Source organism: Rattus rattus, chromosome 4, assembly GCF_011064425.1.
Source record: "Rattus rattus isolate New Zealand chromosome 4, Rrattus_CSIRO_v1, whole genome shotgun sequence".
In the NCBI taxonomy this organism is placed as follows: Eukaryota; Metazoa; Chordata; class Mammalia; order Rodentia; family Muridae; genus Rattus; species Rattus rattus.
The window spans coordinates 110250295-110277077 of record NC_046157.1 but is presented as its reverse complement, the minus strand read 5'-3'; the positions used below and the strand labels follow the sequence as shown (position 1 = coordinate 110277077).

Here is a 26783-nt window from a genome sequence, read left to right as displayed (position 1 = left end):
TCCAAAGGTCATGAGTTCAATTCCCAGCAACTACATGGTGGCTCACAACCATCTGTAATGGGATCTGATGCCCTCCTCTGGTGTCTCTGAAGACAGCTACAGTGTACTTGTACATGATAAATAAATAAATCTTTAAAAAAAAACTAACAGCTTTCTAACTAGATTTAAGGCTCTCTTTACAGTTTTACAAGTCTAGCATTGTAAAACTGGCCAAGACCCAGAGCTGGGGAGCTCATAGGTCCCAGGTGTGAACTATTATTATTTTGCTAAATGGACAGAGTATCAAACTGCCCTTTTAATTTGTCTCTCTGTATTCACAGAGAGCTAATCTGTGAAGAACCTCATCGAGAAGTTTCGTTGTACAGTGGATGAGTTAATGGGGAACCTCTAAAACTGTTCCAAGTGAAGAGAACAAACGCTTTGGAGTGGTTGGTTGTAAACCCGACACCTGTCCCACAGTCTCCTCCTCCAAGACTCAGGACACTATGCAGCCATGGGCAGAAAGACTACAAGCCAGACGCCCAAGAGAACAGGAGGAAAACCTCGTCTTCTGGATAGATGGGCAACTGCACTCATGAACTCACAACAGCTGTGGTTGGCGGCACAAGGCCTAGAGAAGATCAAGCCGGTCAACCTTCCAGCACGGAGTGGGCAGTTTCCTGAGCTCCAAGCCCAAGTGGAGGAAGAGCTGCTGACAGCTGTTGGCGGCCGGAGGGAGGGGGTCTCTTTTCTTCAAAGGTATAATGGCTGGTAGGCTGACCAGGCTCCAGTAGATGGTCCCACACCAAACACACAGGTGGAAACCATGCACAAACTGTCCAGCACGAACTGGACTCCGTGAATTACTTTTTTTAAAAAAAGGAGCATGAAGTTAGGGGGAACATTGAGGGATGGGATAGAATCCAAAATACATGTGTACAAGTATAAAATAGCAAAAACATTTCACTGAAAAGCAGGAAGATGGGATACGTTTCCAGATGAAAAATGAGGTGTGTGTCATTAAATAATGAATCTAAAATGGATACCAAAGATAACCAAACAGGTCAGGCTGAAAGATCCAAGAAACGAGTAAATTCTACAATAATTAAGTCACGTATTACACATTAAGAACTTTAGCAAGCTTTCATTTGATTTGTATGCCCTCTAAGACTAACTAGTTTGTATATAAGGTGCAGAAATAAAAGTTGAATCTTTATTATTCATTTGTTTACTTATTTATTGATTGATTGACTGATTGAGTGAGTGAGTGAGTGAGTGGTTTTTTGAGACAGGTTTTCTCTGTGTGACAGAGCCCTTACTGTCCTGGTCTTGCTTTGTAGACCAGGCTGGCCTCAAACTCAGAGAGATTCACCTACCCCTGCCTCCCAAGTGCAGGGACTGAAGGTGAGCGCATCACCATGGGCTGGCCTGGATCGCCCTTTTATTATCCTTTTTCCTAGAACTCAGAACAGTCAGAATTTTTAAACTGAATATATAACTCAAGAGGTCTGGAAAGGTGGCTCAGTGGTTGAGAGAAGCCAAGTTAAATGCTTGGCACCCCCATTGGACAGCTCACAACTAACTGCCTATAACTTCAGTTCTTAGGGATCTGACCCTCTCTTGGTCTCTATAGGCCTATATGTAAGTACACACACATACATAAAAATAAAAATAATCTATTTTGAAAAGACTCAACCCTAGAGGCTCAGTGGTTAAGAGCACTGATGGCTTTTCGAGAGGACCTGGGTTCAAATCCCAGCACTCACACAGTGGTTCAAAACTGTCTGTAACTCCAGTTCCAGAGGACCTGACATCTATTTTGGGACCTCTAAAAGAAGCAGGCATACACGTGATACATAGACAAAATGCCTGTATACGTTAAATATTTATCTAATTAATCAATCCTGAGCCAGGTAGTATTTTATAAAATCAATAGTTAAGTGGCTTACATATCCCATATGACAACTTTGTCTTGAAAAGGTTTTGTTTCTGAAGCCCGTAATGAGATGCAAAGATGGCAGACAGTATCGTGATGGCAGACAGTATCGTGATATCAATCAAGCTAACAGGAGAGGAAATCATTGCTTACACAGTCACCACACTGTTCTTTACACCACACAATGAGATACATGCAGCAGCATCAAAATGTTTTGAATTAATATTTTACAGCAATATGTGAAGCATCACGGAGCACTCAAGAGACAAACAGGACATAGAACCTTATGTACGATGACCCGAGATCTTAAATGTTACGTACAAAAGAAGAGAGTATACAAGAAAATATGTCAAAAGGTTAATTTGCATATCCAGGTAACAGGTTAGTCCTGCTCCCTTGTTTCCCAAGATGTCACGAGTATGCGCCACAGCTTCTCTTCCTTCCCATAATCCACGGCGCTCTCAGAGAGCTCCTCCTACAGCACCAGGTACTACAGAAGTCACACCCCTAACCAGAGAGCTCCTCCTACAGCACCAGGTACTACAGAAGTCACACCCCTAACCAGAGAGCTCCTCCTACAGCACCAGGTACTACAGAAGTCACACCCCTAACCAGAGAGCTCCTCCTACAGCACCAGGTACTACAGAAGTCACACCCCTAACCAATGCGATCAGTTTCATGCACAAGGTGAAACTCTACTCTTTGAAAAGCTACCTCAATTCATGATGGAAATAAAACATAATTAGGTTTCCCTCGATAGAGTCAGTAAAAATTTTCACTTAGGTATTCAGACGTCAGGAAGCAAAACCTCATTAGACAAACGGTAAGCCATATTTGTCTTTGTTAAATGCGGGCCTCTAACAACTCCAACACATACTCAAAAACTGCCCTTTGTTTAAATCGGGGCTATTCACCCTACGCATTATTTACAATCTATATTAGTAGCAGATTGACGATTTTGAGTGCTGATAAGAACAGGCCATGATTACTTGTAGGAAGAAAACAGCCATCCATCCAGAATCCCAGTCCCCCGTTATTAGTGGCTATGCAGCGTGGGCACCTGCACCGAGGGGCTCTGTCAGGACTAGGCTGCACCACAGAGAGTGGCAGAGGTCTCTGGTTACGATGAGCACTAATTCAGACTGACAGAACCTTGTCAAAAACACCTCACACAATCTTTACCTGTTTGTTGTGCCACGACCAAGAGCTGCTTCTGATCCCCAAACCCCGGATACGCTCGTATATTTATAGCATAACGGTGTTCTTTAAAACGGAGCAAAACATGTTCAGCTCAATACTGACTGAAAAGCAAAATCTTCCCCCTTTTCTGAAAATATTGATGAACACACGGGTGCATTATTTCTCTACAGTGGAGGAGGGAACTGTAGCATCGCTCTGTCTAAATTAAGTGAGGGAAAACTGCACACAACAACTCCTACACTGGGCAACACAAGGTCACTCGGGCCCACTGAAATGCTCTCTTCCTTCAAAGGTCAGTCCCACTGTGGAACCCCGGGATTCTCAGATCCCTCTCTGTGTGGAACTGGTCTCTGTCTCATCTAACTCAGTTTTGCTAAGAGGCCCCTGACTTGTGACCCCACCCCACCACGGTGCAGGCTCTGGTTCCTTGGCATATTCTCGAAGCTTAGGAACAGAAGCATCTAGAATTCTCTGCAGGCTCCGACCTGGTGAGCAGGTCTTGTGCCTGCTCCAAATGGTTCCTCTCTCCCCCGGTTTTCTATGGAAATATCAAGTATAAAACAAAAGGGAGTAGAGAAGGGGGTTTATTATATGCTAATTTGCTCTCTTGAAGCATACAATCAATTAACTCCTGACCAGAATTAGGAGAAAGGCTGGAAGCGATGCTGAATGTTTTCAGAGGGAGGGAGGCTAATTATAAAAGTCACTACATTTAGCGCAGCATGCTAATTCTGCTGGAACACAAATTTACATCCCCATGCAGTTTTCTAAGTTGTAAAAGATTAGTATTTCAGTATACTTAGTATTTCAGTATACATCTAATTTCCTATAAGAAAGTTATATTATCCTTGTAACGGTTTGTTGTTGTTTTTTTGTTGTTGTTGTTGTTGTTGTTGTGTGTGTGTGTGTGTGTGTGTGTGTGTGTGTGAGAGAGAGAGAGAGAGAGAGAGAGAGAGAGAGAGAGAGTGTCTTCCCATCATATCGCCCAGGCTAGACTCAAACTTAGGATCCTCCTGTCTCAGCCTCCAGAGTACTGGGATTATACAGCCATGGGGGAACCACATCCGAGACAATGTAGCCTTCTCCGATCCTGCTGTACATGCACCAAAAACATTCAAAAGGAAAGTACACAAGTCACCAATCACCTGAAGGGCATACAGATAACCTTGTAAAATGTAGTCACAAACCTCAGTCTGGACTTGAAGGTCATACTACACAAGAAATCAGGGCCTAGGGCCAGCAAGATGGCTCAATGGGTAAGGGACTCTACTGCGAAGTCCGAGAATCTGAGTTCAGCCTGGAACCGACCTGGCAGAAGGAGAGACCCAACTCCCACAGCTGTCTCCTTTGACCTTCAGAGTACTCATGTATTGACAGAGCGTGCAGGCACAAAACAATATAAGTGGAGCTGGAGAGATGGCTCAGAGGTTAAGAGCACTATCTGCTCTTCCAGAGGTCCTGAGTTCAATTCCCAGCAACCACATGGTGGCTCACAACCATCTATAATCAGGTCTGGTGCCCTCTTCTGGCCTGCAGGCATACATGCAGGCAGAAAGCTGTATGATGTATACATAATAAATAAATAAATGTTTAAAAAAAAAAAACAATATAAGTAATAATTGTGTAAATAATTGAAATAAAATCCTAACCCTCACTCAAGCTTTCTGGGGTCTAGTTACGATCTCCCCATTTGTCAGATGTTACTACAAAGACCACAAAACAACCAACCAAATACTGCTTTCGGTATTCGTCCTTTTTCTACCAACCCAACGCTGATCGGTAACCTGGGGGCTGAGGCTCTACTCCAATGTCTTACAGGAAAGCTATCACAATTTTCCCCAAGATCTTGACTCAGAACTTAGAAAAAGCAAACGTGAGAGCGGACTGTGATGTGTTATCAACTGTTAGGAGCAAGGGCCTAACTCTCTGGGTCCTTATGACTCTGTGTGTATCTGTGTATAATATGCGTGCACACACACACACACACACACACACACACACACACACACACACACACACACACACACACACACACACACTCAGGCTACAGTCTAGTCACAGCCACAGAAACAGTCCAGAAACCTAAAGCAAGCTTCTAGCTCTACTCCTGCTGACATTTTTAAAGCAGTAATTTGGTGTCCCAAGAGGTGAGCGCTCACTTGTTTCACAGGACACGGACTGCTAATTTCAGTCTGTCCCTGAAATAGAACAGCTGAGCTAATTTTAGACCCAAGTGTTATACAGCATCATAGCTGCCAACTAACTGGATATCTGAACCCGCAGCCACATATGTAGACGCCAGAGCCAAGGGTCAGACTGCCGAGCTCTGAGCCCACACACACTCTCTGAAGTAGGCACAACGCAAAGTGTCCTCAGCCAAAACAGAATACACAGTACACAAAACACCATGGCCACGTGAAAGAAATAGCCGGGCCCTTGTTTACTTAAAAGAACACCTATAGGGTTGGGGATTTAGCTCAGTGGTAGAGCGCTTGCCTAGCAAGCGCAAGGCCCTGGCAAGGCCCTGGGTTCGGGCCCCAGCTCCGAAGAAAAAAAAAAAAAAAAAAAAAAAGAACACCTATAAAACAGTCATGCAGACCTATCAAAAGGCGGGGAGGGGCTATGGAGTGCCTGCTATGTAAGCATGAAGACCTAAATTCAAATCCGAAGCACCCACATAACAAGCTGTGTGTGGTCTATAACCCAGCGCTGAGGATAGCAGAGGCGGGGGGGACACTGGAGGAGGTGTTACAGCCTGTTTCCAGGTTCACTAGACCTGTATCTCAAGGGAGTATGTGGAGAATGATACAGCAGGACACCCAATACCCTCTCTGACCTTCACATGAAGGTGTGCCCACACGGGCACATACATACATACATACACACATACACACACACACACACACACCCATACACACCCATGCATGTACATATACACATGCACACACGCATGCATATATGCATATACCACATATATCACACACACATACCCATACACACCCATGCATGCACATATACACATGCACACATGCAGGCATATATGCATATACCACATATACCACACACACACACACCCATACACACCCATGCATGCACATATACACATGCACACACGCAGGCATATATGCATATACACATATACCCCCCCACACACACACACACACTCACACAGAACTGATGGAGAAACACTTTTTTTTTTAAAAAGGCATCCAAAGGAGGTTGAGATATAAAAGGGCCATTGATCACTGCAAAGCACTCCTTTCCCGAACAGGTACGAAGATCTCTTAAAACTCAACTATAAGAAAATAAGAAAGCAACCAAATAAAAGCGGGAAGTAGTGCAGGCTGGGTGGAGGAGCAGCTGGTAGAGTTCACCCGGCATAGGAAGGCCCCAGGAATGTATGCTCTGATTTCCTGTACCAAAGTCCCACACAAAGAAAGGTGCGGAGTGAGCTAAACAGACTCATTTAATGGATTGCAGATTAAAAGCGATAATAAACCGAGCTCAGATATGAAAGGGCAGTGGTAGAGTCAAGGTCTGCACATAATCCTGTGGAGGCTTAGCTGGCCAGTGCACTGGAGCCCCCTGGGGTGCAACCCTTGCAGGTGAGTAGGCACGTGGCCACTCTCCGTCAGTGGGTTAAGTAAACTGGGCCCCTCCCTGGCCTCTCTTGCACAGGTTTTCCCAGGGACACTTGCTTTAGCATTTTTCCTTCCCACAGCCCCTCTGTGGTCTGAGACAGCATGGGGCCCTAACTAGAAACAGACCAGATGTGGCTGTCTCGGTTAGAACAGGAGCCAAAGCAGACTTCCTTATAACTTATCCAGCCTTCTGCTATAGCAACACAAAATCGATTAAGAAAAACATCATCAAACGCTGGCGTGGACGCAGAATGACAGAAACTCTCATTCACTGCTGGCTCAAACAGCAGACAACATGGCCGATTTCAGAAAAAAATGATTAGCTGTGTCATACAAACCTAAATACCTTAAGATCCACCAAGCTCATTCCTCCACCTACATTCAAGTCTGCACTTAAAGCCAGGCACACAATGATTATAGAAGCTTTTGTATACGTTTGGAGAAATTAAAGTGGAAAGCAAGCAGGATGCCTCTCATCGGATAAACAGATTTAGATGGTGGGGCATTAAACAACAGTTACTCGGCAATAAAAAGAGATGGCGTGCCAGGCTGGTGACCCACACCTGTCGTCCCAACACTTGAGAGAAGAGTAAGTCTAAGGGCCAGCTTGGGCTACACAGCAAGTTCCAGGCCAGTCTGGGCTACATGCTGAGATCCTATCTCCAAAAACCAAAACCAAGAAGACAGGTGATAGGGAGAACATTACATAGTTAAACACGCTGGTGTGAACAGAATACATTCCATCAGTATTAACTATCTCAAATTCTTTAAAAAGGCCAAAAGAGAGAAGCAAAAGCTCGGTGTTGTCGGACCTCAGAAGACTGTTTTTAAAGTAGGAAGCCTATTCCGTGCTGCTCTATGACGGCAAACACACCACACGCTGGTCGAAACCCACAAACTGCAGCAGAGGGAAAGCTACTTTGCCTGTGGGTCACAGATGCTAACAGGGTGTTGGTATAACTCATCAGTTATAACACATGCGATCACAGAGGGCAACAGTGCAAGCTGCAGGCATGTATTTTCTCCTTAACCTGAAATCTGCTCTAGGAACTGTGTTCGTCTGTTTGTTTGTTTGTTTGTTTGGGGTGTTTGTGTGTTTCTTTGTTTGGGGTCACTGGCCCAGGACTACTCAGGGACTTGAACTCTGGGTACATCACCCACACTCTATCAGAATATTTCACTCTTTTTATCCTCCCTGCTCAAAGTGGGGGAAAAAAACTACAAAGGACTATTTAGGCCGAAACTCAAGAATACATATAGTCACACTGGCAAGGACAGCACAGAGAACGGACCACTGAATACATAAGAACATGTTTTCCATTCCCTGACACAATAGTAGCTTTGTACAAGACGTTTAATACTGGGACCCACTGGGAATATTTTCTCCCACTAGGAAAGAAAAAAAAAATCAAGACTTTGTCAACTCTCTTGGAGAATTCTGTCCAGGAAACATTCTAGGCACGTATCAAAGCGACCATATGTAGTGCTGGCATTTATCAAAACTTAATACTTTCCAATGTTCATTCAACCTAAACAACTCTAGACACACACAGAAAAGTGGGATTAGAACTTTACTCACTTTCACTGATATCTAATAATTAGACGCTATAATTCTGCTAAAATAGGGGAGTGCAGACTGTAAAATCTGCTCAGGATTGTACCTCGAGTAACTTCTATAAATTTTAATCCACTGTATGTCATGCCATTTAACATACCTCGGAAGCTCTGGCTTTACTCAAAATCGACTTTTCAGTAAAATTATTTCCCTGAGCACTGGTTTGTAACATTTACTTGTCAAGGTAAAGACAATCAAAGTGCACAGTTTATGTCAGGTCCCATCACAAGTGAGATCAGTGATAACGGATGTGTCCCTCCGTCAGGGACACTGACTTCATTAAGAAGCCCGTTTGATGTCTGTGAAATGGCAGTGCTGTACTGAGCTATGGATATTAGAAATCCAGAAATTCACAGGGTAGAGCTCCTAGTTTTATATTGGCTTCTGAACCTTCCTTCTAACCCCCGCCGTCTCTTCCCTCCACAGTGCCGTCGCCTACCCTATGTATGTCGCATCTGCTGAGTACCATTCAGCGTTCTGCTCTCCTCAAAATTAAAGCAAAAAACTGTGGTCCTTGGCACGACATCCAAGCCTCCTTTCAATCTGATTCAACACAAGGCTCTCTCCAACCAAGCTTCCCTTCTCAGTGAACCTCGCACCCCTGGCTACCCTAAGGCTCTCCTTCCCCTGGCTGGTCATACCTCGTCCAAGAGGCACATCTCTGTCGACCATACACATAAAGCTTTCCTTGCAACGCTGCACTCTTTTTATTTATTTATGTTTTTTTTTTGTTTTGTTTTTGGTTTTTGTTTTTTTTTTTCACTCGTAAGGGTTGGGGTGACGGCTCACTGGGATGAAGCACTTGCTTCTGTTGCTAGGATATAACACTGTCCAAAGCCAACGAGGGGTGAGGGTTGTCTAGCTTATGGATTGCTTTATCCATAACTGAGGGAAACCAGAGCAAGAGCTCAAGGCAGGAACCTGGAGACAGGAACTGAAGCAGAGATGAACGCTGCTCCCTGCCTTGCCTTGTGGCGTTCAGCTACCTTTCTTACAGAACCCAGGCCCACCTTCTCAGAGGTGGCACCTCCCACATTGGCCGGGGCCCTCCTCCACCAATAGGCAGTCAACCAAACACCCCACAGACATGCCCCCTAGCCCATCTAATGGGGGCAATTCCTCAGTTGGGGTTCCCTCTTCTCAGATATTTCATTTGTGTGGAGTTGATGAGAACTAACTAGCACAGCACTAAGAGTGAGGACCCATAACCACATTAAAAAGCCAGCCCAACAGTGTGCCTCTAACCCGTGCTGGGCAGGGCAGAAACAGCGAGACTCCTCAAGCACACTGGCCAGCAAGTAGCCTAGCTGAACAAATTCTGTACTGAAGTGAGAGACCAAGTCTCAAAACAAGGTGGATAGCACCGGAGGACCACAGTGGTGGACCTCTGCCCTCCACGAGCATGTACAGGAACACAGGCATACACACGAAATAATGACAACAACCACCACCACCAATCAAGAGAATTAGTAGGGGAGGACACTTTGTTACGTCACTTGAAGAAGCAACTTCAACAAATGCCTGGGCTTCATCTTCCGGAAGCGGAGAACATAACCATGGGATTACTGACAGCTGAGAAATGGACCCAAAAATCTGTCCTATTTTGTGTTTCCAGTCCTTACAGAGAGAAGCATCCACTCCTTGCTAACTGATAAGAAAACATAAGCATTCTAAACGGCAAATCGCCTTGAGTTTGCACTGTGCTTGTAAGGCAGGAGAAACTCGAGGATTCCGCCGTGCATTCTCCATTTTCGTTCCAGCTACGGAGCATGAGTGAGCAGACAGCCTGATATCCCATCTGTGTGAGGCGACCATGACTTCAGATGTTTTCATAATCTCCGATTTCATGAGGAGGCTTTGCTCCAACACTCCCAGCTCCTGGGGCCCATCAGACCCAAAGGCAGAAACACAAAAGCTTCATTGCTCACTGTCAAACAACGACAAGGCTGTAAGTTGTTCTCATTGCCCCTCCTTCTCATCACTGCCCAAATAAAACTGTCCAGCCAGAAATTAAGCATCACCAAACTGACCAAATGGGAACAGAGAACCTAAAGGTTTCTAAAATCGTGAAGCTTTCTCTTTGAAGTATTTGCCTGTATAAGCTCTGATCACACTTCGGCCAGTACAAAAGAAACTAAAACAGTGTCAGTGTGACACTGGAGGGTCAAAGATAAATTTATTAACAGTATCTATCAGGTCCTTACATCCCCGAACTAATATGCATTTCTTACGTCCTAAGGCAGTAAACAAGTTCCGTGATTAATTTAAAATTTAAGTACTGGTTACTCAGTGAGAATTACTGCTTTAGTCCATGGTATAACATGTTTATTTCCTTCTGAAAGTCCTCAGAGAGTCCAACTACGCCTTCATATACTCCCACAGACTTTGCTGAAGTCTACCGTACTTTGTTACAGCTGTTAAGACGCAGCCAAACTTCAAGTTTCCAATTTAGTCCAGACATTTTCTCCTGTGTGCCAGACACTGCTGGTTATAAAAGCCAGTGGCCATTCTTCCCCTATCCTGTACAACTCTAACTCTGACTTTGTTCATGACACTAGATGAAGAAGGCCTTAAACAATCAAAAAACAAACAAACAAACACGAACTCCTACATTTTCTTACTTGCAGATAGAGGTAGTTGACAAATGAAACTGAAACACAAGGCTGGAAAAGTAGCAAGCATATTGTAACTATTAAATGATCATGTAATAGACTCTAAGTGGCTAAGTAGCAATATACAAGCCTGTGCCCCTTCTGGGAAAGGCAGATACATTATAGCCCTGGCCTGTCTGTCTTGAAGTTATTGATACTTAAAGGAGAGTGGAGGAAGGCGGGGAGGGGGGAGTCTATTTAGTCTACACTTTGTCAGGAGCAGTTAATCTCAAGGAACATGAAACAAACTAAACTCAGTTTTAATGAAAATCACAGACTAACACAAACTAACTCAATGTTACCCTATCATAGTGTAGCATAAAGTTCACTTTATGCCAGGAACACAGCATGAATACAAGGGAACCTGAAATCAAGGTTTGCAGAATTCTGAAGCCACTTGAAACCTGAGTCAGAACATCACAGAACATGCTGCACAGAGCAGAGAACTTCCTCACACGTTCACCCAAACATTCGCCTTGCTGGAGTACCAGAACCTGTCTCCAGCAAGGAGACATTTATCAATCGGCCGCTTATCTCCCTAAGGTGGCAAGACTAACTGAAAACAAACTCTGTATTCTCGCTTCCTTCTGCTGCCATGAGCGCCGTAATCATACAAATACCTGGGGAAGGCAGAAACCCCCACCTCTGGTTCAAATACCAAAGGTTCTCTTAGCAATACTGTAGGCTAATAGCCAAAGTGTCTGCCAACCCTAATAATGTTCGCACTGCAGCCGTGTGGGAAACTGATAAGTTCCGGATATTGGAAGAATCAGCATGGTGTTAGACCAAGAAATGTCAATGTTTTCAAATTAGTTCTAAAATATACAGAGCAGGGGCTGGCAAGATGGCTCAGCTGATCACGTGTTGCTGCACAAGCCTGACAACCCGGGTGATCCTCAGAACCCACATTATAAAGCCAGATCTGGGGGGGGGACTTTGGGGATGGAACCAGTAGAATAAAAATACATTGTATGAAAGTCTCACAAAGCAAAAATATAAATGAATAACAAGACGGATGCTATACCACACACCTGCGATCCTGTGCTCCACTGGCAAGGTGGTGGGCAGAGAAGGGAGAATGCCCAGAAATTCAGTTGGTGGAAGCTGCGTAGCACACAGGGAGAGCCTGCCTCACAGGGGGAAGAACTGGTCCCTCCCAAAGTTGTTCTGACCCTCAAACCTCAGTTCGAGCACACACACACATGCACACACATACGCATACACACTCACACATGCACACACACAAGTAAAAAGTACATGGAATAAACCGTAATGGTCCACATTAATTGTTTTCACATTTAACATCATATAAAAGCATCTGTGTTGGGAAACCATGGTCCATGACAACTTACACAGCAGTTAATGTGACAGCAAGCTGAGTGTTCGTTTATAACAGTACACCAGCAAATTTCACTACACTACCACTTGAGATGAGGTCACTCCGTCTTTTATACTAAGCTGCTAAAAATATTCTGTACCATACAGGGACTATACTGAATAATTTACTATAGATAGAAAGGTACTGACATGGGCAATTTCTAATATAAACAGTATTAAAGAATTGTGCTTTTAAAAAAATACTTTTGTTCATCCTGATTTGTTACCAATTGAAATAACCCAATTATTTAACTTCAGGAATATTTTGATCTGACATATTTTCACGATGAATCTATTTTGCAAATAACCGGATGAGAATATGATCCAGAACACTACACCCTTCTTTGCAGCAAATAAATCCTTGTGTTATTCTAGTTCAGTAAACAGTTGCCTATTTTTACTCTGACTTAAAGGACCAAAGCCATACACAAGAATAGAACACACCATGAAAATCAGAGCTTGTTCACCACTATCCTTTGTCTCTTGAGGGGCCTGGTATGAAGTCCTCCCAAGGCTTTGTGAGGATATGCCCAACAAGGCTCTCAACTTCCGAGTCCAACAATCCTAACATTATAGATTACCGCTGTTCTCTATGTTGTGACACTTACACTACTCAACACCAGGGCACATACTTGGCAACCCAGTCACCCTGCAGGTGAGAGTAAACGCACTATGTAACCCAGGACTTTGACAGAAATAAAAATCAAAATAGCCTCTCTTTAAACTGAACATAAAAATGTGTTGAATGGTGCATCGTTTCAGGAAAGTGAACTCGGAAAGTTTTGTGAACTGGCACTCCCTATTCAAAGCAGACAATTCTTTTCTAATTAGATCAGCCCCTATAGTGAGCCATTGGGATAAGTACTGGAGTGAAGTCATCCTATTGGTCACTGATGGGAAATCAAAACCGGCTTCCAAATGCATCAGGAAACAATGGGTATGCCGGGTCTCTGGCTTTTCACAGAACACACTGGCCAATAAGCTTCTTTTCCTCTCCAAGGCTAAGTGAAATTCAGAACATCTGTACGGCCGAATGCAATTTGATGACCTAAGCATTTCAAGACCGCAAAGAACGGGGGAAATGCCCCCTTGGTTTCCTTCTGTGAAATCTTGGGCAAACGTGTCTTGAGAAATGTCTGTCTGACAGCATCACCAGCAGTAACATTAGTCCCAATCAAGGGGTGAGATGCAGAACGGCCATGCATATTTAATTTTCTGTTATTTTCTAGGACAAATAAGACAAACTTCTAAACAAGACTGGCTAAACTTCCTCAAGACTGGCTAAAATCAGCATTCTGGCTATTTCTTTGAATTACCCACTTATCACTGATATTGAACTTGATCTGACAAAAAAAATTAAAAGCTCTATTTTTTTCCTAAGCGTATGATATATACATTATAGCCCTTCCTGATTTTTTTTCCGAAATCACAGAGCTTATAGACCTACACTGCAGTGTTTCTTATTTTTAACTCTCTAGAGACAACTGAGTGAGGACAACATCTTAAACGGAAAAACAGAAACAACCCTCAGAACATCACACATGCAATCAAGTGCCCAGATAGGAGTTAGCTTAAAATATCACTGCACTTGCTCAGGGCTGTATTATCCACAATAGAGCTTTGGCACAAAGGAATTCCACTTGTGTTTACAAAATGATACGCCAAGTCTAAGAATCCAGTTGCAGAACACATTCTAGTAAGGGGTAAAACATGAGTGTACGAAGACTTGAGTTTTAGGGAGCTTGAAGATTCTGTGCTTCAGTTTTGGATCTATATTAGTAACAGAAAACTATTTATATTTTATTTCGCCCGCAGAGCTTGAGTTACTAAACCCAAAGTGAATATTCAACAGATGCCCTCGGGTCCATCATATGAAATACCCGATTCATTAATATTAATATTTTACACACATCTGTGAGCCATCCTCACGAACACGTAAATGTGAAGCATCTCTCTACATTTCAAGAGACGTGAAGGCTCAACACGGTTAAGACTCAAAGAAAGCCCAAGTTAAAGTAACCATGATACTTAGATATCCAAGACAATCAAGTTGGCACGAAATTTCCTGGACATAAACAATCAGCAAAAAAAAATGTATCTCAAAATAGACTTCTTTAACATTTAAATGTACAACCAACTCTCTTGATTAAAGACTTCCTTTTATCATGATTTGAAATAATTTTGGACTGCATCATTCTTAGAATATAATCACAAGCGAGAAACTTTTCAAATGAGTACGATTTTTCGAGAGAGAGAGAGAAAAAAATTCAGTGCTGTGCTCCAGAATACAAGAACCTTTACAGGTTGGCCAAGCCTACGCCAGGCAGGAGCAGCCAGGCTTGGAAATCTCACAGAGAAGTAATGGCATCCAACCCTCCCAGGAAGAATTATGGCTCTGCTTGGTGCTTAAGAGCTTCTACAAAGGGAAAGACAAGGCAAAGTGCTTCTTGGAAACAGACCTCCCCCGCCCTCCATTCCACCGCCTACCCTAGGGCGTCTCCGAACCCTCACCCACTCGGCCCTGCTCTGGGGTAAAGGATTTCACCCATGGCACCTGGCGGTCCCCAGAGCTGGTTCCGGCTGCTGTTTACTTGTGCCCCACGAGGGGGTGGCTCTGATTTGGAAAAGGTAACGGTTCCCATGGGCCCTGCCCCGCCGCACAGCCCAGCGCAGGGACCTCGTACCTTTGTACCTCTCCAGGACATCCTCGTAGGCCTGGAGGTACTCCTGCTCCTCCACGTACAGGTAGGCGGCGGGGGACAGGTACCCCGCCATGCCCGGGTCCGGGGGACTGGCCGCGCCCGTGGGCCCGCGACCCGGCTGGAGGCGTCAGCAATCCGGGGCTGAAGGATCGGCGCGGCGGCAGGCCCGGGGCGGCGTCCCCAAGGAAGGCTTAGGGGGGCGGTGGGCGGTGGCTCGGGGCGGGCAGCCTCCTGACCCTGCGCCCCGGGCCAAGGCGCTGCGGAGGAGCGCGCTGCCCCGCCGGGATGCGCCGCGCTTCTGCGGCATCTCCCGGCTGCGCCGCAGACGCCCGCCCGGGAGGAGGAGCGGCAGCGCTGGGCTCCGGCACCGCCCTCCGGACCGCCCACCGCCCGCCGCGGGTCTCAGCGCGGTTTCTATTTGGGACCCACAACAGGTGCCGGAAAACAAAGCCTCGGGTCCCGTCCCTACTGAGGGAGCTGGAGGCTCTCCGCCCCGGGAAGGGGAGTAGTGAACCATGCTGGAAGTAATTTCCCCAGCCCATCCAGGACATCGGAGGACCAGGTCACTATAAGAAGGCAGGGAGGGGGACAGACAGCGTCCAGGAGACGCCCGGACCTGGCGGCCTCTGGAGGTGGCAGGGCGCATCAGGGCCTGAGAGCGCCGCCAGGGTCAGGGCAGCTGAGGACCAGGCAGAGCGGCCCCTCCCTTCTGCCCCCCAGAGCCTGCCAGTGCATCTGCCGCTGTTCCGGGAGGGACTGTCCACTCACCATGGCCCAGATTACTGTCACCGCCTCCTTCCTCTTATTATTCGTTGCACATAGTACCAGTATCCGCAGAGCAGAATGCATATGGTTCTCTTAAATTTGACGCGTCGTATGCTAAAATAAGTAACTTTAAAGGACCCTAAGATGAGCTAGCTGGTACTCAGGCATGTAAATGGATGTTTTTCAGAACAAGGGAGTTCAGTGGCTGTGGATGGAATCCTCCTCACTGTGGGCCACCAGCAAGTAACTGACTCTCCTCATGGAGAAAGGGTGAGGTAACAGAACCTAAATGAAGCCTGATTGTAAAAGGGTGTGTGTGTGTGTGTGTGTGTGTGTGTGTGTGTGTGTGTGTGTGTGTGTGTGTGTGTGTGACCAAGTTCATTCTTAGAAAATCCATTCACTACATGCATATCCCTCTTGATATATGACACTTCTCTCTAAATCTTCCTGTTTCCTCCTTTTGTACATTCTGGCCTCTCCCCCTTGACTCTTTGTTGGTTTTTAATATTGTGGAACCGGAACCGTTTTCTACTAATTCTATGTGAGGACAAAATACGCTTGAACGGTGACCTCTGTTCAAGAATCAGGGCAGGTAACTCTCCTTGGCAACTGATCTGCTTTTATTTCCCCAAATAAAAAGCAAGACCCCATCTCTCCTCTCTAGCCTGATCACTGGTCTATGACCTGGGTTTGTCCCCTGCACATAAGTACAGTTCAACATGGCGTTCTTGCGCATATGTGTATGAAGCAACCTTGGGAAAACATCTTGGAATGAGGAGTTAGCAGTTAAGTTCCCATTCACACTCCACATTCAGACAGACATACTCAGAATACACAGTAAGATGTCTAAAGGGAAAGTCTGAGGCTTCTTCAGAAACCGACACCGAGGGGCATCTGGTTTTATGAATATAGTAAGCATGTTTTCCTGTACTTCAAACTGTCCATTTAAAGAGCTGGTCAAATGAACAAAAGTAGCAGTATCTGGGGTTCAGCCTTTGCCCCAAGCATTCTTGAAACCACAATGGCGGGTGGATACGCTCGTAATCACAGTATAATCCACAGGGAAGGAGAAAAGGCGTAGCTACAAAGCCTGCTCTGGAGGCAAGGCCGCCGGAATCCAGATCCTAGCTGATGGTCTTGTGGTGCTTGTAGTGCCGAGGGAACTTACGAACTGAGAAAAATCACAGGTCCTATTGTATAGGGCGCTCGCAGGCCTTGCAAGATGTACCCGTAACTGCTCAGAAGACACCTCGCTGTGCACACAGGTAGCACATTATTAATAGAGAATTTTCCATGTGGTGGAGGAATTGCAAGATGATTTACATTTGCTATCTCTGTTTTACAAACCTCTGTCTCCATCCTGCATTTCACCCCAGTCAAGACCCTTCAGGTAAGAAACTGGGACTGAGAGAAGTTCAGTAATTGTCCAAGGGAAATGCAGGTAGAGACGGGTCGTGAGTGTGCATACCTACAATTCCGGCTTTGGGGGGACGAGGCGAGGGGACCGGGGAGAGGACCAGGATTCAAGGTCAGCCTCAGCACACTGACAGAAAACCTATGTCCTGTGAGACCCCAGCTCAACAACAACAAACAAACTTCACCACAGTGAGAGGGGACGCACACACCCAAACTTACGTGTTCAGAATCTGGTCCTTCAACTGGCCAAGCCTAACTTTAAAAGTTCCCCTCTTAAAACAACATCACCGAAAACAAAAACCATGCACAGTTACTGGTAATTTCAAGACAGAAAACCCGGCTGACATACCCTACAGTAGAGCTAAGGACAGCTCTAAAGACGGTTATATCCACGTGTAAAATGCAATTACTCGGTAGGCGCTGCAAAGCCCCTCCCCTCACCTGTTACTGGACCTCACAGTGACCCTAAGAAAGAGAAAGTGAATATCCTGTAACTGCAGATTTTAATATAATGAAGCTACAATAAATATTAAAATACAACCACCCTCTTTTTTTATTTTTCAGTGATGGGCATCGAACCAAGGCCTTAGGTAACCAGGGCAAGTGCTCTACCACTGAGCTATCTGGAGATACAGAAACACGACGTCACCGTCACCAGCGACATACTACAACACAAACCTGATTACATTACTACACTGCTTTAAAACCTGCTGGAGACGCTCCACTGTGTGCAGGAGTAGCCCCGGGGACTCCACAGTAGAGGCCAGCACCAGGGTACTCTCTACCATCCCCTAGCAATACCTCGGCAAAGCTACACACACACTGCTTGCAGTTCAGTTAAGCAAGTCCCCTATGCTTGTTCATGAAGTTCCATCCCTTTGAAGTGGCCTTCCCTGTCAACCTAATTCTATCAAGCTCTCTTAATCTCAGCTCAAGTGGTACTTCCTCTCAAAGGCCTTTCAGGGGCCTCGCACATCTCCCCTTCTCCCCCAGGTTAATTAGACTCCTCTGGGTTCTTTGAATATTAGACACTTCCAGCCATGACAGCTGATCTCTCAGAGCACGTTCTAACTGTCCGGGAGCCATTGTGTCGTACTAGCTATGACTCTTTATAAAGACAGAACTATGTATTTTACTGCAAGAACTCAATAAGCATGTGTTAACTACAGGTGAATGATTACATTATCCAACGGTCCGTGTGGCTTTTGACTCAGGGGCGCGAGTGGTGGGGGGGGGCATTTCATAAACAACTCTGATGACCTTTAAAATATATATTAAGCTCTTTTACGACTGAAAATGAGCACCGCAAACTTCTCACCATTCCGGAACAGCGCTCCATCTTTCACAAGGGATTAATTTCAAGAAGGAGCTAAGTTTCAAGCAGAGCGTAAGGTGTGTTGTAAAATTAAAAGTGGGAGTTTTAGTGGCCTGTTTTCAAACTGTCCTCACTACCAGGTTCCCCTTGCATAAACTGCACTCTCATCACACTGGGTACACAGTGGCCAGGCTCATACATGATGCACAATAATTCAGGCACATGAGGGATTAAAATGACACCTGTGAGCTGACCTCTGACCCAGTCTGCCATGTGAGTTATCGTTTGAGTTGTGTAGCAAACGTGTAACATACCAATATTTTAAGAAGCAGTGATATACCTCTGCGTTTCCATTCGGTTGTTCATTACGTTTTCTTCTACTTTCTGAAGAATTCGTGTGATTTTAAAAGTAGATACTTTGAGGTCTCAGTCGCCCACCCTCAATCTCGAACGACACTTCACAATGAACAGCACATGGTCTCTGTCCTCAGGACTACAGTTGCCTCAGTACCAGCACTGCCCCAGGTCCTACAAAGGCCTTCCTTTCCTACAGTGCCCACTGAGGGTAACAGCTATTCCCATGACGGATGCCTGGTAGTTGTCCCGTGGCTTATGTGATCATGGCACCACTGACAGACACCTACCCTCTTTCTATCTCATATGCTCAAACAAAATATCTACCCAGCGCCAGGCGTGGCAGTGAATGACTTCGATTCCCGTCATTCAAGAAGCAGAAGCCTGCAGATGAGTTTAAGGCCAGCCTAGTCTATGTAAGGAACTCCAGGCCAGCCAGGGCTATAGAGTCAGCCCCTATTTCAAGAAACACAAAAACCAAATTAACAACCAAACTTTACAGAACAGGCATCCGATGTTTTGATGCCCTGGGCGGGCCCAAAACAGTGGGCATGCACCTTCCCTTCACCTATAGTCTCCTAGTGCTGTTCTTTCAGGTAGAGCCACTCCTCTCCCTTGAGAGTGAGAGCTGCAGGGAGCCTTCAACAAGACAGGCAGGCCTGAGTGACTAATGGTGTCCTGAGGTGAAGGTAAAGAGAGCCAAGGCCCAAGCCACCTCACTCTCACTTGGCTCCCAGTCTCCATCCTCCCTCCCGCCTCTTCCCGTTCCTGCTCCACCCCTCCTCCTCAAAGGCTGGGCGAGACTCTCTGGCCTCTCAGGACAGGAGCCAAGAGAAGCTCTAGCCTGTTGCCCCAGAAACCCTGACTACAGAGTGACCCGCCAGGCTCTGCTTGTTTTTCTTAGAATCAAAAAAAAAAAAAAAAAAAATCTGACTTCAGAGACCCCAAGGAGACTCTCTAGGCTGCCTTGATGACTGTAATCTGGAAACGGTCACAGCCCTCGGGAAGACAAAACCCCAATATCTGCATGACCTGCGAAACCACTATGAGAACACAGCCCCCCAACTCCTGTCCTGTCACAAGTGGGGACAGGGGAGAGGGAAGGAGGCCACAACATCTGGCCTTTGGTCTTTGTAAGGGACTCTCCTAAGACTACCGGGTCCCATCCTGCCCTATTACCATTTCCAAGGATGAAAAAAAAAATGCTAAGGGACTGCAGAACTATCCACCCAGGAGGCCACTACATGCACAGACCCTGCTAGAACCACAGGGCCTGAAAGCTGCTCTCTGTGGTGTTCTCAGTTTACAGCTGAGAGAAACAAGCTCCCTTCTGGTTCAGCTTGTATGGCCAATGCAAGGAAACACCCCACACGCAGGACACAAACACTGGCATCTCCATGGATTAATTAATCAAGAGTGCATGATGGCCCCTCACAAGCACTAAAGACACAAAGCAACTATGGCCACATGATGCTGCTCACAGGCTTACAGAAAAGCTACATTTGAGAGAGAGAGAGAGAGAGAGAGAGAGAGAGAGAGAGAGAGAGAGAGAGAGAGAGAGGGGGAGAGAGAGGGAGGGAGGGGAGGGGAGAGAGAGAGAGAGAGATCCAAATTGCTGGGTTGGGCGCAGCATCCTAGGTACCAAAACCTTGAGACTTGAGTTAGAACTGCGTAGCTCAGCGCCCTTGGGCAAAAGAAGAAAAAAAAAAAGGCTGTTCCCGCAAAATATTCCAGGAAGTCACTGGTATTAGCACTCTCGGGTTGCCTTGATGGTTAGCATACATCCCCAGCAAAGTTTAACACAGATACCAGTAAATATTTGCTTGCATTTAGAATCTATCGATTCATCCAACCAGAAAGCAGAGCCAAACAGCTTAGTCACCAGAGCAAGCAGGCAAAGCGCTCCATGAAGTAAACACGGTCATTTCCTCCCCCACCTGAGACAAATTTCTACCCAGCGCATCAGCCTGCAGATCCGGCGCCAGGGAACAGATGGGTGAATTTCTGCCACCCTGGTCTCCCACTCCATCCCCTCCCCCACTCACCTGCTATCCGAAGCACGGCCCTCTCGGCGGGGTCCAGCACTGAGCCCCCTTGAATCTTTCTTTTGGATCTCTCGTGCTTAGGCAAATTCCAGGGTAAGGTGTCTCCAGGAGCTGGAGATGCTGAACCAGATTTCTGGCTGAAATCATCCTCGTCAGAAAAATCCGCAGAGGAGGACATAGAACAGCGGTAGGACGCGTTCCCGGAGCTCTGAGGAGGATGACACGGGAGAAGCATTAGCGACCGCTCGCTCGCAAAACGAGCATCACTCGCTGAGGATCATCGATTACGATCACTCTGCCCCCCTCCCCACCTCCAAACTGCGCTGCGCCGTCCCCAGAGAACACGCACACAAATAAAAACAAGACGAACCCCGGGGCTCACCATAGCTTCTTGGCCAAGTCTGCTCCTGTAGAAACAATACGCAAGCCGTTCCAATACATGGAGACCAGAAGGAAGAAGTGTGTGGCCTGCGCTCCAGCACCAGCTCAAATGACTGGGCCAACAATGAAGCCAGAATCAACAGCCTTCCTGTGACAAATCTACAGTATCTGGCTCCCCCACCAGGACAGCAGAAACATTTTCCATTGCTAGCCTTCTGGTTAATTCATTAATGCAACTAACTTTAGGTTTCACAAACAAAGCACAAATGCAGGATGTTGGGTCCCACCTCCTTCCCGTTTCAAGCCTCCGGGCCACTGGAGCCTCCTTTTAACTAGTTTTGAGCCCTGTGTCCCCTTTATTTAATTTTCTGCATGAGACTGAAGCGGGTTCCCAGAAGAGGGTGAGGACGGAGGGAGGGAGGGAGGGAGGGCTAATTCTGAGAAGAGCCTTTTCTTAAGACCCGGAGAACACAAAAGCCTGCTTTCAAAAGCCGTAGACACGGCCAATAAACAAACATCTGAACTCAGTTTAGAGTTCTTGAGATAATTTAAACTTCCAGCAGTGAAGGGTTGCCAATAATGTAAATGGGGACACAGCGAGGGGACAGGAAGCCAAGTTCTCCTCAGCTGCAGCCATCAGTAAGATGAGAAACACAGACTTTTACCAAAACCACTCTGCCCCAAGGTTATTCTTCCTGGATTCAGCAGGAGCTTGGTATCCTCGAGGCACGTGGTGTTCTTCCTTCCTTCTCAGGGGACTGTGTCTGTGAGGATTTTGGACAGCCCACAGCTCGGTGAGGAAAAGATGCTGAACACCTGTGCTGTGGGCTGGATTAAAAATTCTAGAGAGTATCAAAGGGATACTCTGAGGCTCACAGTGAAGATGCCTGACTAACATAACTGGAATTCCCTGAGAGGAAAGTTGCAACCATGGATTCCCAGGCAGTGAGCAGCCAGCAGAAATGAGCTCAATGAGGGAAACTCCGATTTGAAGTAAGAACAGTGAGCTACTCAGGCTGGTTCCCCACAGCACCCACAGGCTGTGTGAGCAACATCCCACACACTCATACACACGGGGTGGGCTTGTGAGACTGTAGCCAATCAGGACCACTGACTTTGCCACTGTCCATCTAAACCACAGCTGTTCCAGGGTCAAAGCTACTATTGTGAGAATTCACATATCCCTAGGAAATGAGGAATGTTAAGTTTTGCTTACACCACGTTGACTTTCCTAATAATAATGACACCTTAAGCAAACTTGACAAAAGTAAATGAACTTGAAGTTCTATATGTTAGCTACAGTTCCTAGAGAGGCGTGTACAGTATTTAGTTGTTATATGAACCCAATTTATTCTCCCAAGCTTTTCTGAAATTTCAACTTGAGTTATCCGAGGTTTGTGTTTTGCAGAATCTGAAGGGAAAGGCGACGTTTTTAAGGACTTTCAGGGGTTACCAGGTTTCTTTGGTTGCCTTGGGTTCCTCAAAATGGTTTCCTCTTGTCCTTTCTTAAGGTCCTTATTTATCTCGGAGATTGTATTTCTACACTATTTTAGTGAGACCAGTAATTTGTTAATCTTTGCGGAGGTGTGTGGGGGGGGAGCTGCTCTTTTCCAAAAATCACTGGTCACTGATTTTTGCCGAGTAAATTTTTTTAATGGCCAGAGTCTCAGCTGACTGAACAACAAAATGTGATTTATGCCATGACACAACCACTATTAATCACCCACAGCCAGATGGGAACAGTTACTACCCTGGACCCAAGGGTGTTGACTGGTACAGCCTCTAATCTGGTCATGTCACTGATAACCAGATAAGAGAGAACAGTAAGAAAAAATAATCAGGACCACATCTTTCAACAATTTACTACAGGCCACACACATTTATATCATATGCGTTTATAAGAAGCAATATCCCTTCTTGTCTACAGGGTTCAAGCCTTTTAACAATTACAGTATTAGATTTTTTTTTTCCAAACATGCACCAAAAAGAAAAAAAAAATCACTTTGAGAACTGGAGATAGTCTACAAAATTAAAGCCCATTTGAAAGCTTAAAATTGATACTATATTTAAATAAAGCTACTTCAAAGTGGAGAGTTCATATAAACTATTACATTCCTTATTGATCTGTAATGACTTGCCAAATCATGCTACTATCTTAGGGCTGGAGAGGACAGTACTGGGTTTTATTTGTTTGGAGAAAATAAACAGTTCTCTGGCCAAAACACTGCAGCCTGACCTTTGATGAGGGGCTTAACTTGGTAGGACAAAGGGAAAGGAGTCCTGTAAGCAGCAAACGCCCCTACTTCTGATTCTAATGGCTGTTTAAAGACCGATTCCTATCAAAGTATAAATGTTCATCCATAGGGGTTAGTTAAATATACTATATCTATAACATAGGCTACTCTGCAGAAATTAAACAAATATGTTGCTCTACAATTAACAAAGAGGAACTAATATATGACAGCTGTAAAAATTCAAACACACATATGCAACCCCTTGTGTGTTTAAATATGGATATATTACTGTTAAATAAGGACTAACTCTGGGCACTGGCAAAGATTAACATGTTTCATTGGTTTCTTACAGTTTTTAAACTCAAACAAATAAACCAAGAAATCACCAAAAGGAAACGTCCAGAGAAAATATCGGATATGGAAACTAGTGGTTTGCTCTGGGAGCTGGGGAGCACCAGTGAAACGCGAATGGAGCCCCCCTGAAGCCTCCTCCCAGAGCAAAGCAAATAAACAATTATGCAGGACCTACATTAGCAGATGTATGGGATTCTCTGGCCTCCTGACCCCAGGGTTAGGACTCCAATTCACACCACTCCCTGTCATCTCCTCCGGCTGATAACCAGGAAAAAGGAGGAGGAACTGGTTCTCCAGAAAGGGAAAGGATCTCTGGGATTCTGAAGACAAGGCTGACCCACTGTCTCACAAGCGGGTGTGTCCTGTCTCTGTGCTCATGCTGAGTCTCTGTAACCAAGTGAGTAAAAACACTAGGCTTCCACAAACCAAACAACCCTACACCAAGTCGTCCACAACCTCAGCTATTAAAACTAAACAACAATCAAATTAGGCCACTAAAAGCTTCACTCTAACTTTCCTGATAGCCAGTTCACTGATGCGGTACAAAACAACTGCAATTTCCTGATGCCAGGATAACTAGCCAATGTGACAGTTTTAGATGAACGATAAGATTTTAACTGACGTCCTGGGACAGAATCTGTGACATGGCCAGCAGGACTGTCTAACTGGTTGTGGACGGATCTACACAGTCTGGTCTGTGAGATACTGCTGGAAAATTGTCTTGGTCCTGAGTCCTCTCCAAAGGCAACGGGAAACAAGGCCAAAGAGAGTTTGCTAAAGAGCCGGACATCCAAGAGTCCCACAAGGTGAAGAATACACTCTCTCTGACCCACCAACTCAGTGTCTACCCACATCTTTAAAAAAAATGGGGGGGAGTGTTTGACACAAATCTCGACTGTACCGATGTCCGTCCAAGATTGTGCAAAACAATCCACAGTGTGAAACATATACTCCCCAAAAAAGAAGGGACTCTGGGATGTGAACAGAAAAAGGAGACACCAAAAAGAGTCGCTTTCTTCCCAGCTTAACCAGCATATGCTGCCTAGATGCCTCTTTATGGGTGACTGTAACCAGAGACTAGATCAAGCTCTTTGCTCGGTAGCCCAGCATCTGAAACAACAATCCAGAACAGCAAGAGATGTTTAGGGGGACTTGGAGGACTTATCCACGTCCTCCATCATACAAAGTGAAGCCAGAGTCTTCTACTTGGTCCTTTCAACGGCAAAACCTGTGTCCTTTCCAGTGTATCCACACACAAGATAAAACTTAACATCCTCAAAACTCTCAAAGATCTTATCATGAATTTGCAGGGTGCAAAAGAATCAGGTTTGTTTTACGTTTAGTACTGGACCCAAATCATGGAAAGAAAAACCGTGCAAGAACACATCAAAGTTGACTCCTGCACAACGTGGGTTTGGATTCAGCAAATGCCCCCTTTACACACATTTGTTTTCGATTTGTGACAATCTGGAAATGCTAAAAGATTAATAACCTAGAAATAGTGAAGAAAATTAAGATATAGGCTTGGTAAGGCTCAGTGGTGGAACCCTCCCCCCCCTTCCCAGCACACACAAATTCCTTATTTCTTCCTCAGTACTACAAAGAAAAGAAGAAGAAACGGGAATGTACAAAATATACAAAAATCATTAAATCTTTAAAAAGAAAACAGCTCCACAAAACCAAGACCACAGACTAATATCCCGAGACATTCCATAACTAGACAACGCTGGCAGAGGTTGGCATTAGTGGGCTCACTGAGGTCGGCCTGCCAGTTTTCAAAGACAAATTAATGGCAAACATTTAGCACTAAGGAGACTTCGTATGAAAATCGAGGTGTGGAACGCATGCCTCCTGACACGGTCTTCACCCGGCCACGTTTCTTCTCGTGCTACCTGAGTGTGAGGCACGCACTCCCTCATTAATTCGGGGATGAGATGCCACTGGAATCAGAGAGTAAAGGAAAAATAAGAGGTGGGGGAAGGGGGGGACTATGCTAACTGACAGAATGGGAGTTAAAGCATTTTTAAGAAGAAGAAAACTATAGAGCACAGAACGAGAAAAACAGGAGGCAGCTATCAAGTATTTTAGTTAAACGGATATCCCATAAACACCGGTGAGTCAAGTTTCTCTAAGGGCAGAGTTACTGTCCTTTATTATGGTAATTGTCTTTAATTCCCAGAAAATGTTAGAGAGCTGTGTGATGCTACACGCTGGCTCAAGGTTTCCAGCAATCTCGCTAGACACCCACTGGCTTCCTGCTGGCTTGATTTTTACCTGCATTTACCCACCTACCCCATGTCATGAGAGAGACTTTGATTCTAAGTACTCCAGAACCAGAATGGTTCCTGTTAGAAAGAAGATGGGGGTTACGGCCATACCTTGTATAAGCCCTGAGGCATAAACACAGACCCTTTCCATACCCCATCTACATCTATGTTGTCTTGTAGAAATATGAAGGTGCATATGGGATTGCAGCGTGTACATTGGTTAACCGTCATGTGTCCTTGAGAAAACTGCCTAGCCCCCGGGGAATTCTGTGGGTTCCTCTGAGAACCAGGAAACAGTAGCGCTAATGTGCACAGTAGTATCAGTAGAAGAAATAACCATTCTTTTTTTTTTTTTTTTTTTTTTTTTGGTTTTTTTTTCGAGCTGGGGACTGAACCCAGGGCCTTGCGCTTCCTAGGCAAGCGCTCTACCACTGAGCTAAATCCCCAACCCCAGAAATAACCATTCTTGACATTTTAGGTGTGAGGTGATGTTGCCCCCTTAGGCTTATTTGATCCAAGGACAGAAGACTGCAGGGGACCAGTGCAACTGT

General features: G+C 45.4%; 1 protein-coding gene across 5 annotated transcripts in view; it reads right to left on the bottom strand.

Annotated features, from left to right (window-relative positions):
• Positions 1-26783, bottom strand: part of Dst (dystonin) — a 396852-nt gene that overhangs the window by 281754 nt on the left and 88315 nt on the right. For 3 of the 5 annotated variants that reach the window (XM_032900895.1, XM_032900898.1, XM_032900899.1), the window contains exon 1: positions 15084-15293. In XM_032900895.1, coding sequence (XP_032756786.1) covers positions 15084-15174 — 91 coding nt within the window. In that variant the 5' untranslated portion in view covers positions 15175-15293. Of the gene's footprint in view, positions 1-15083; positions 15294-20996; positions 21205-26783 lie in introns of those variants that run through there. The other 2 variants (XM_032900894.1, XM_032900896.1) reach the window with 1 other exon arrangement.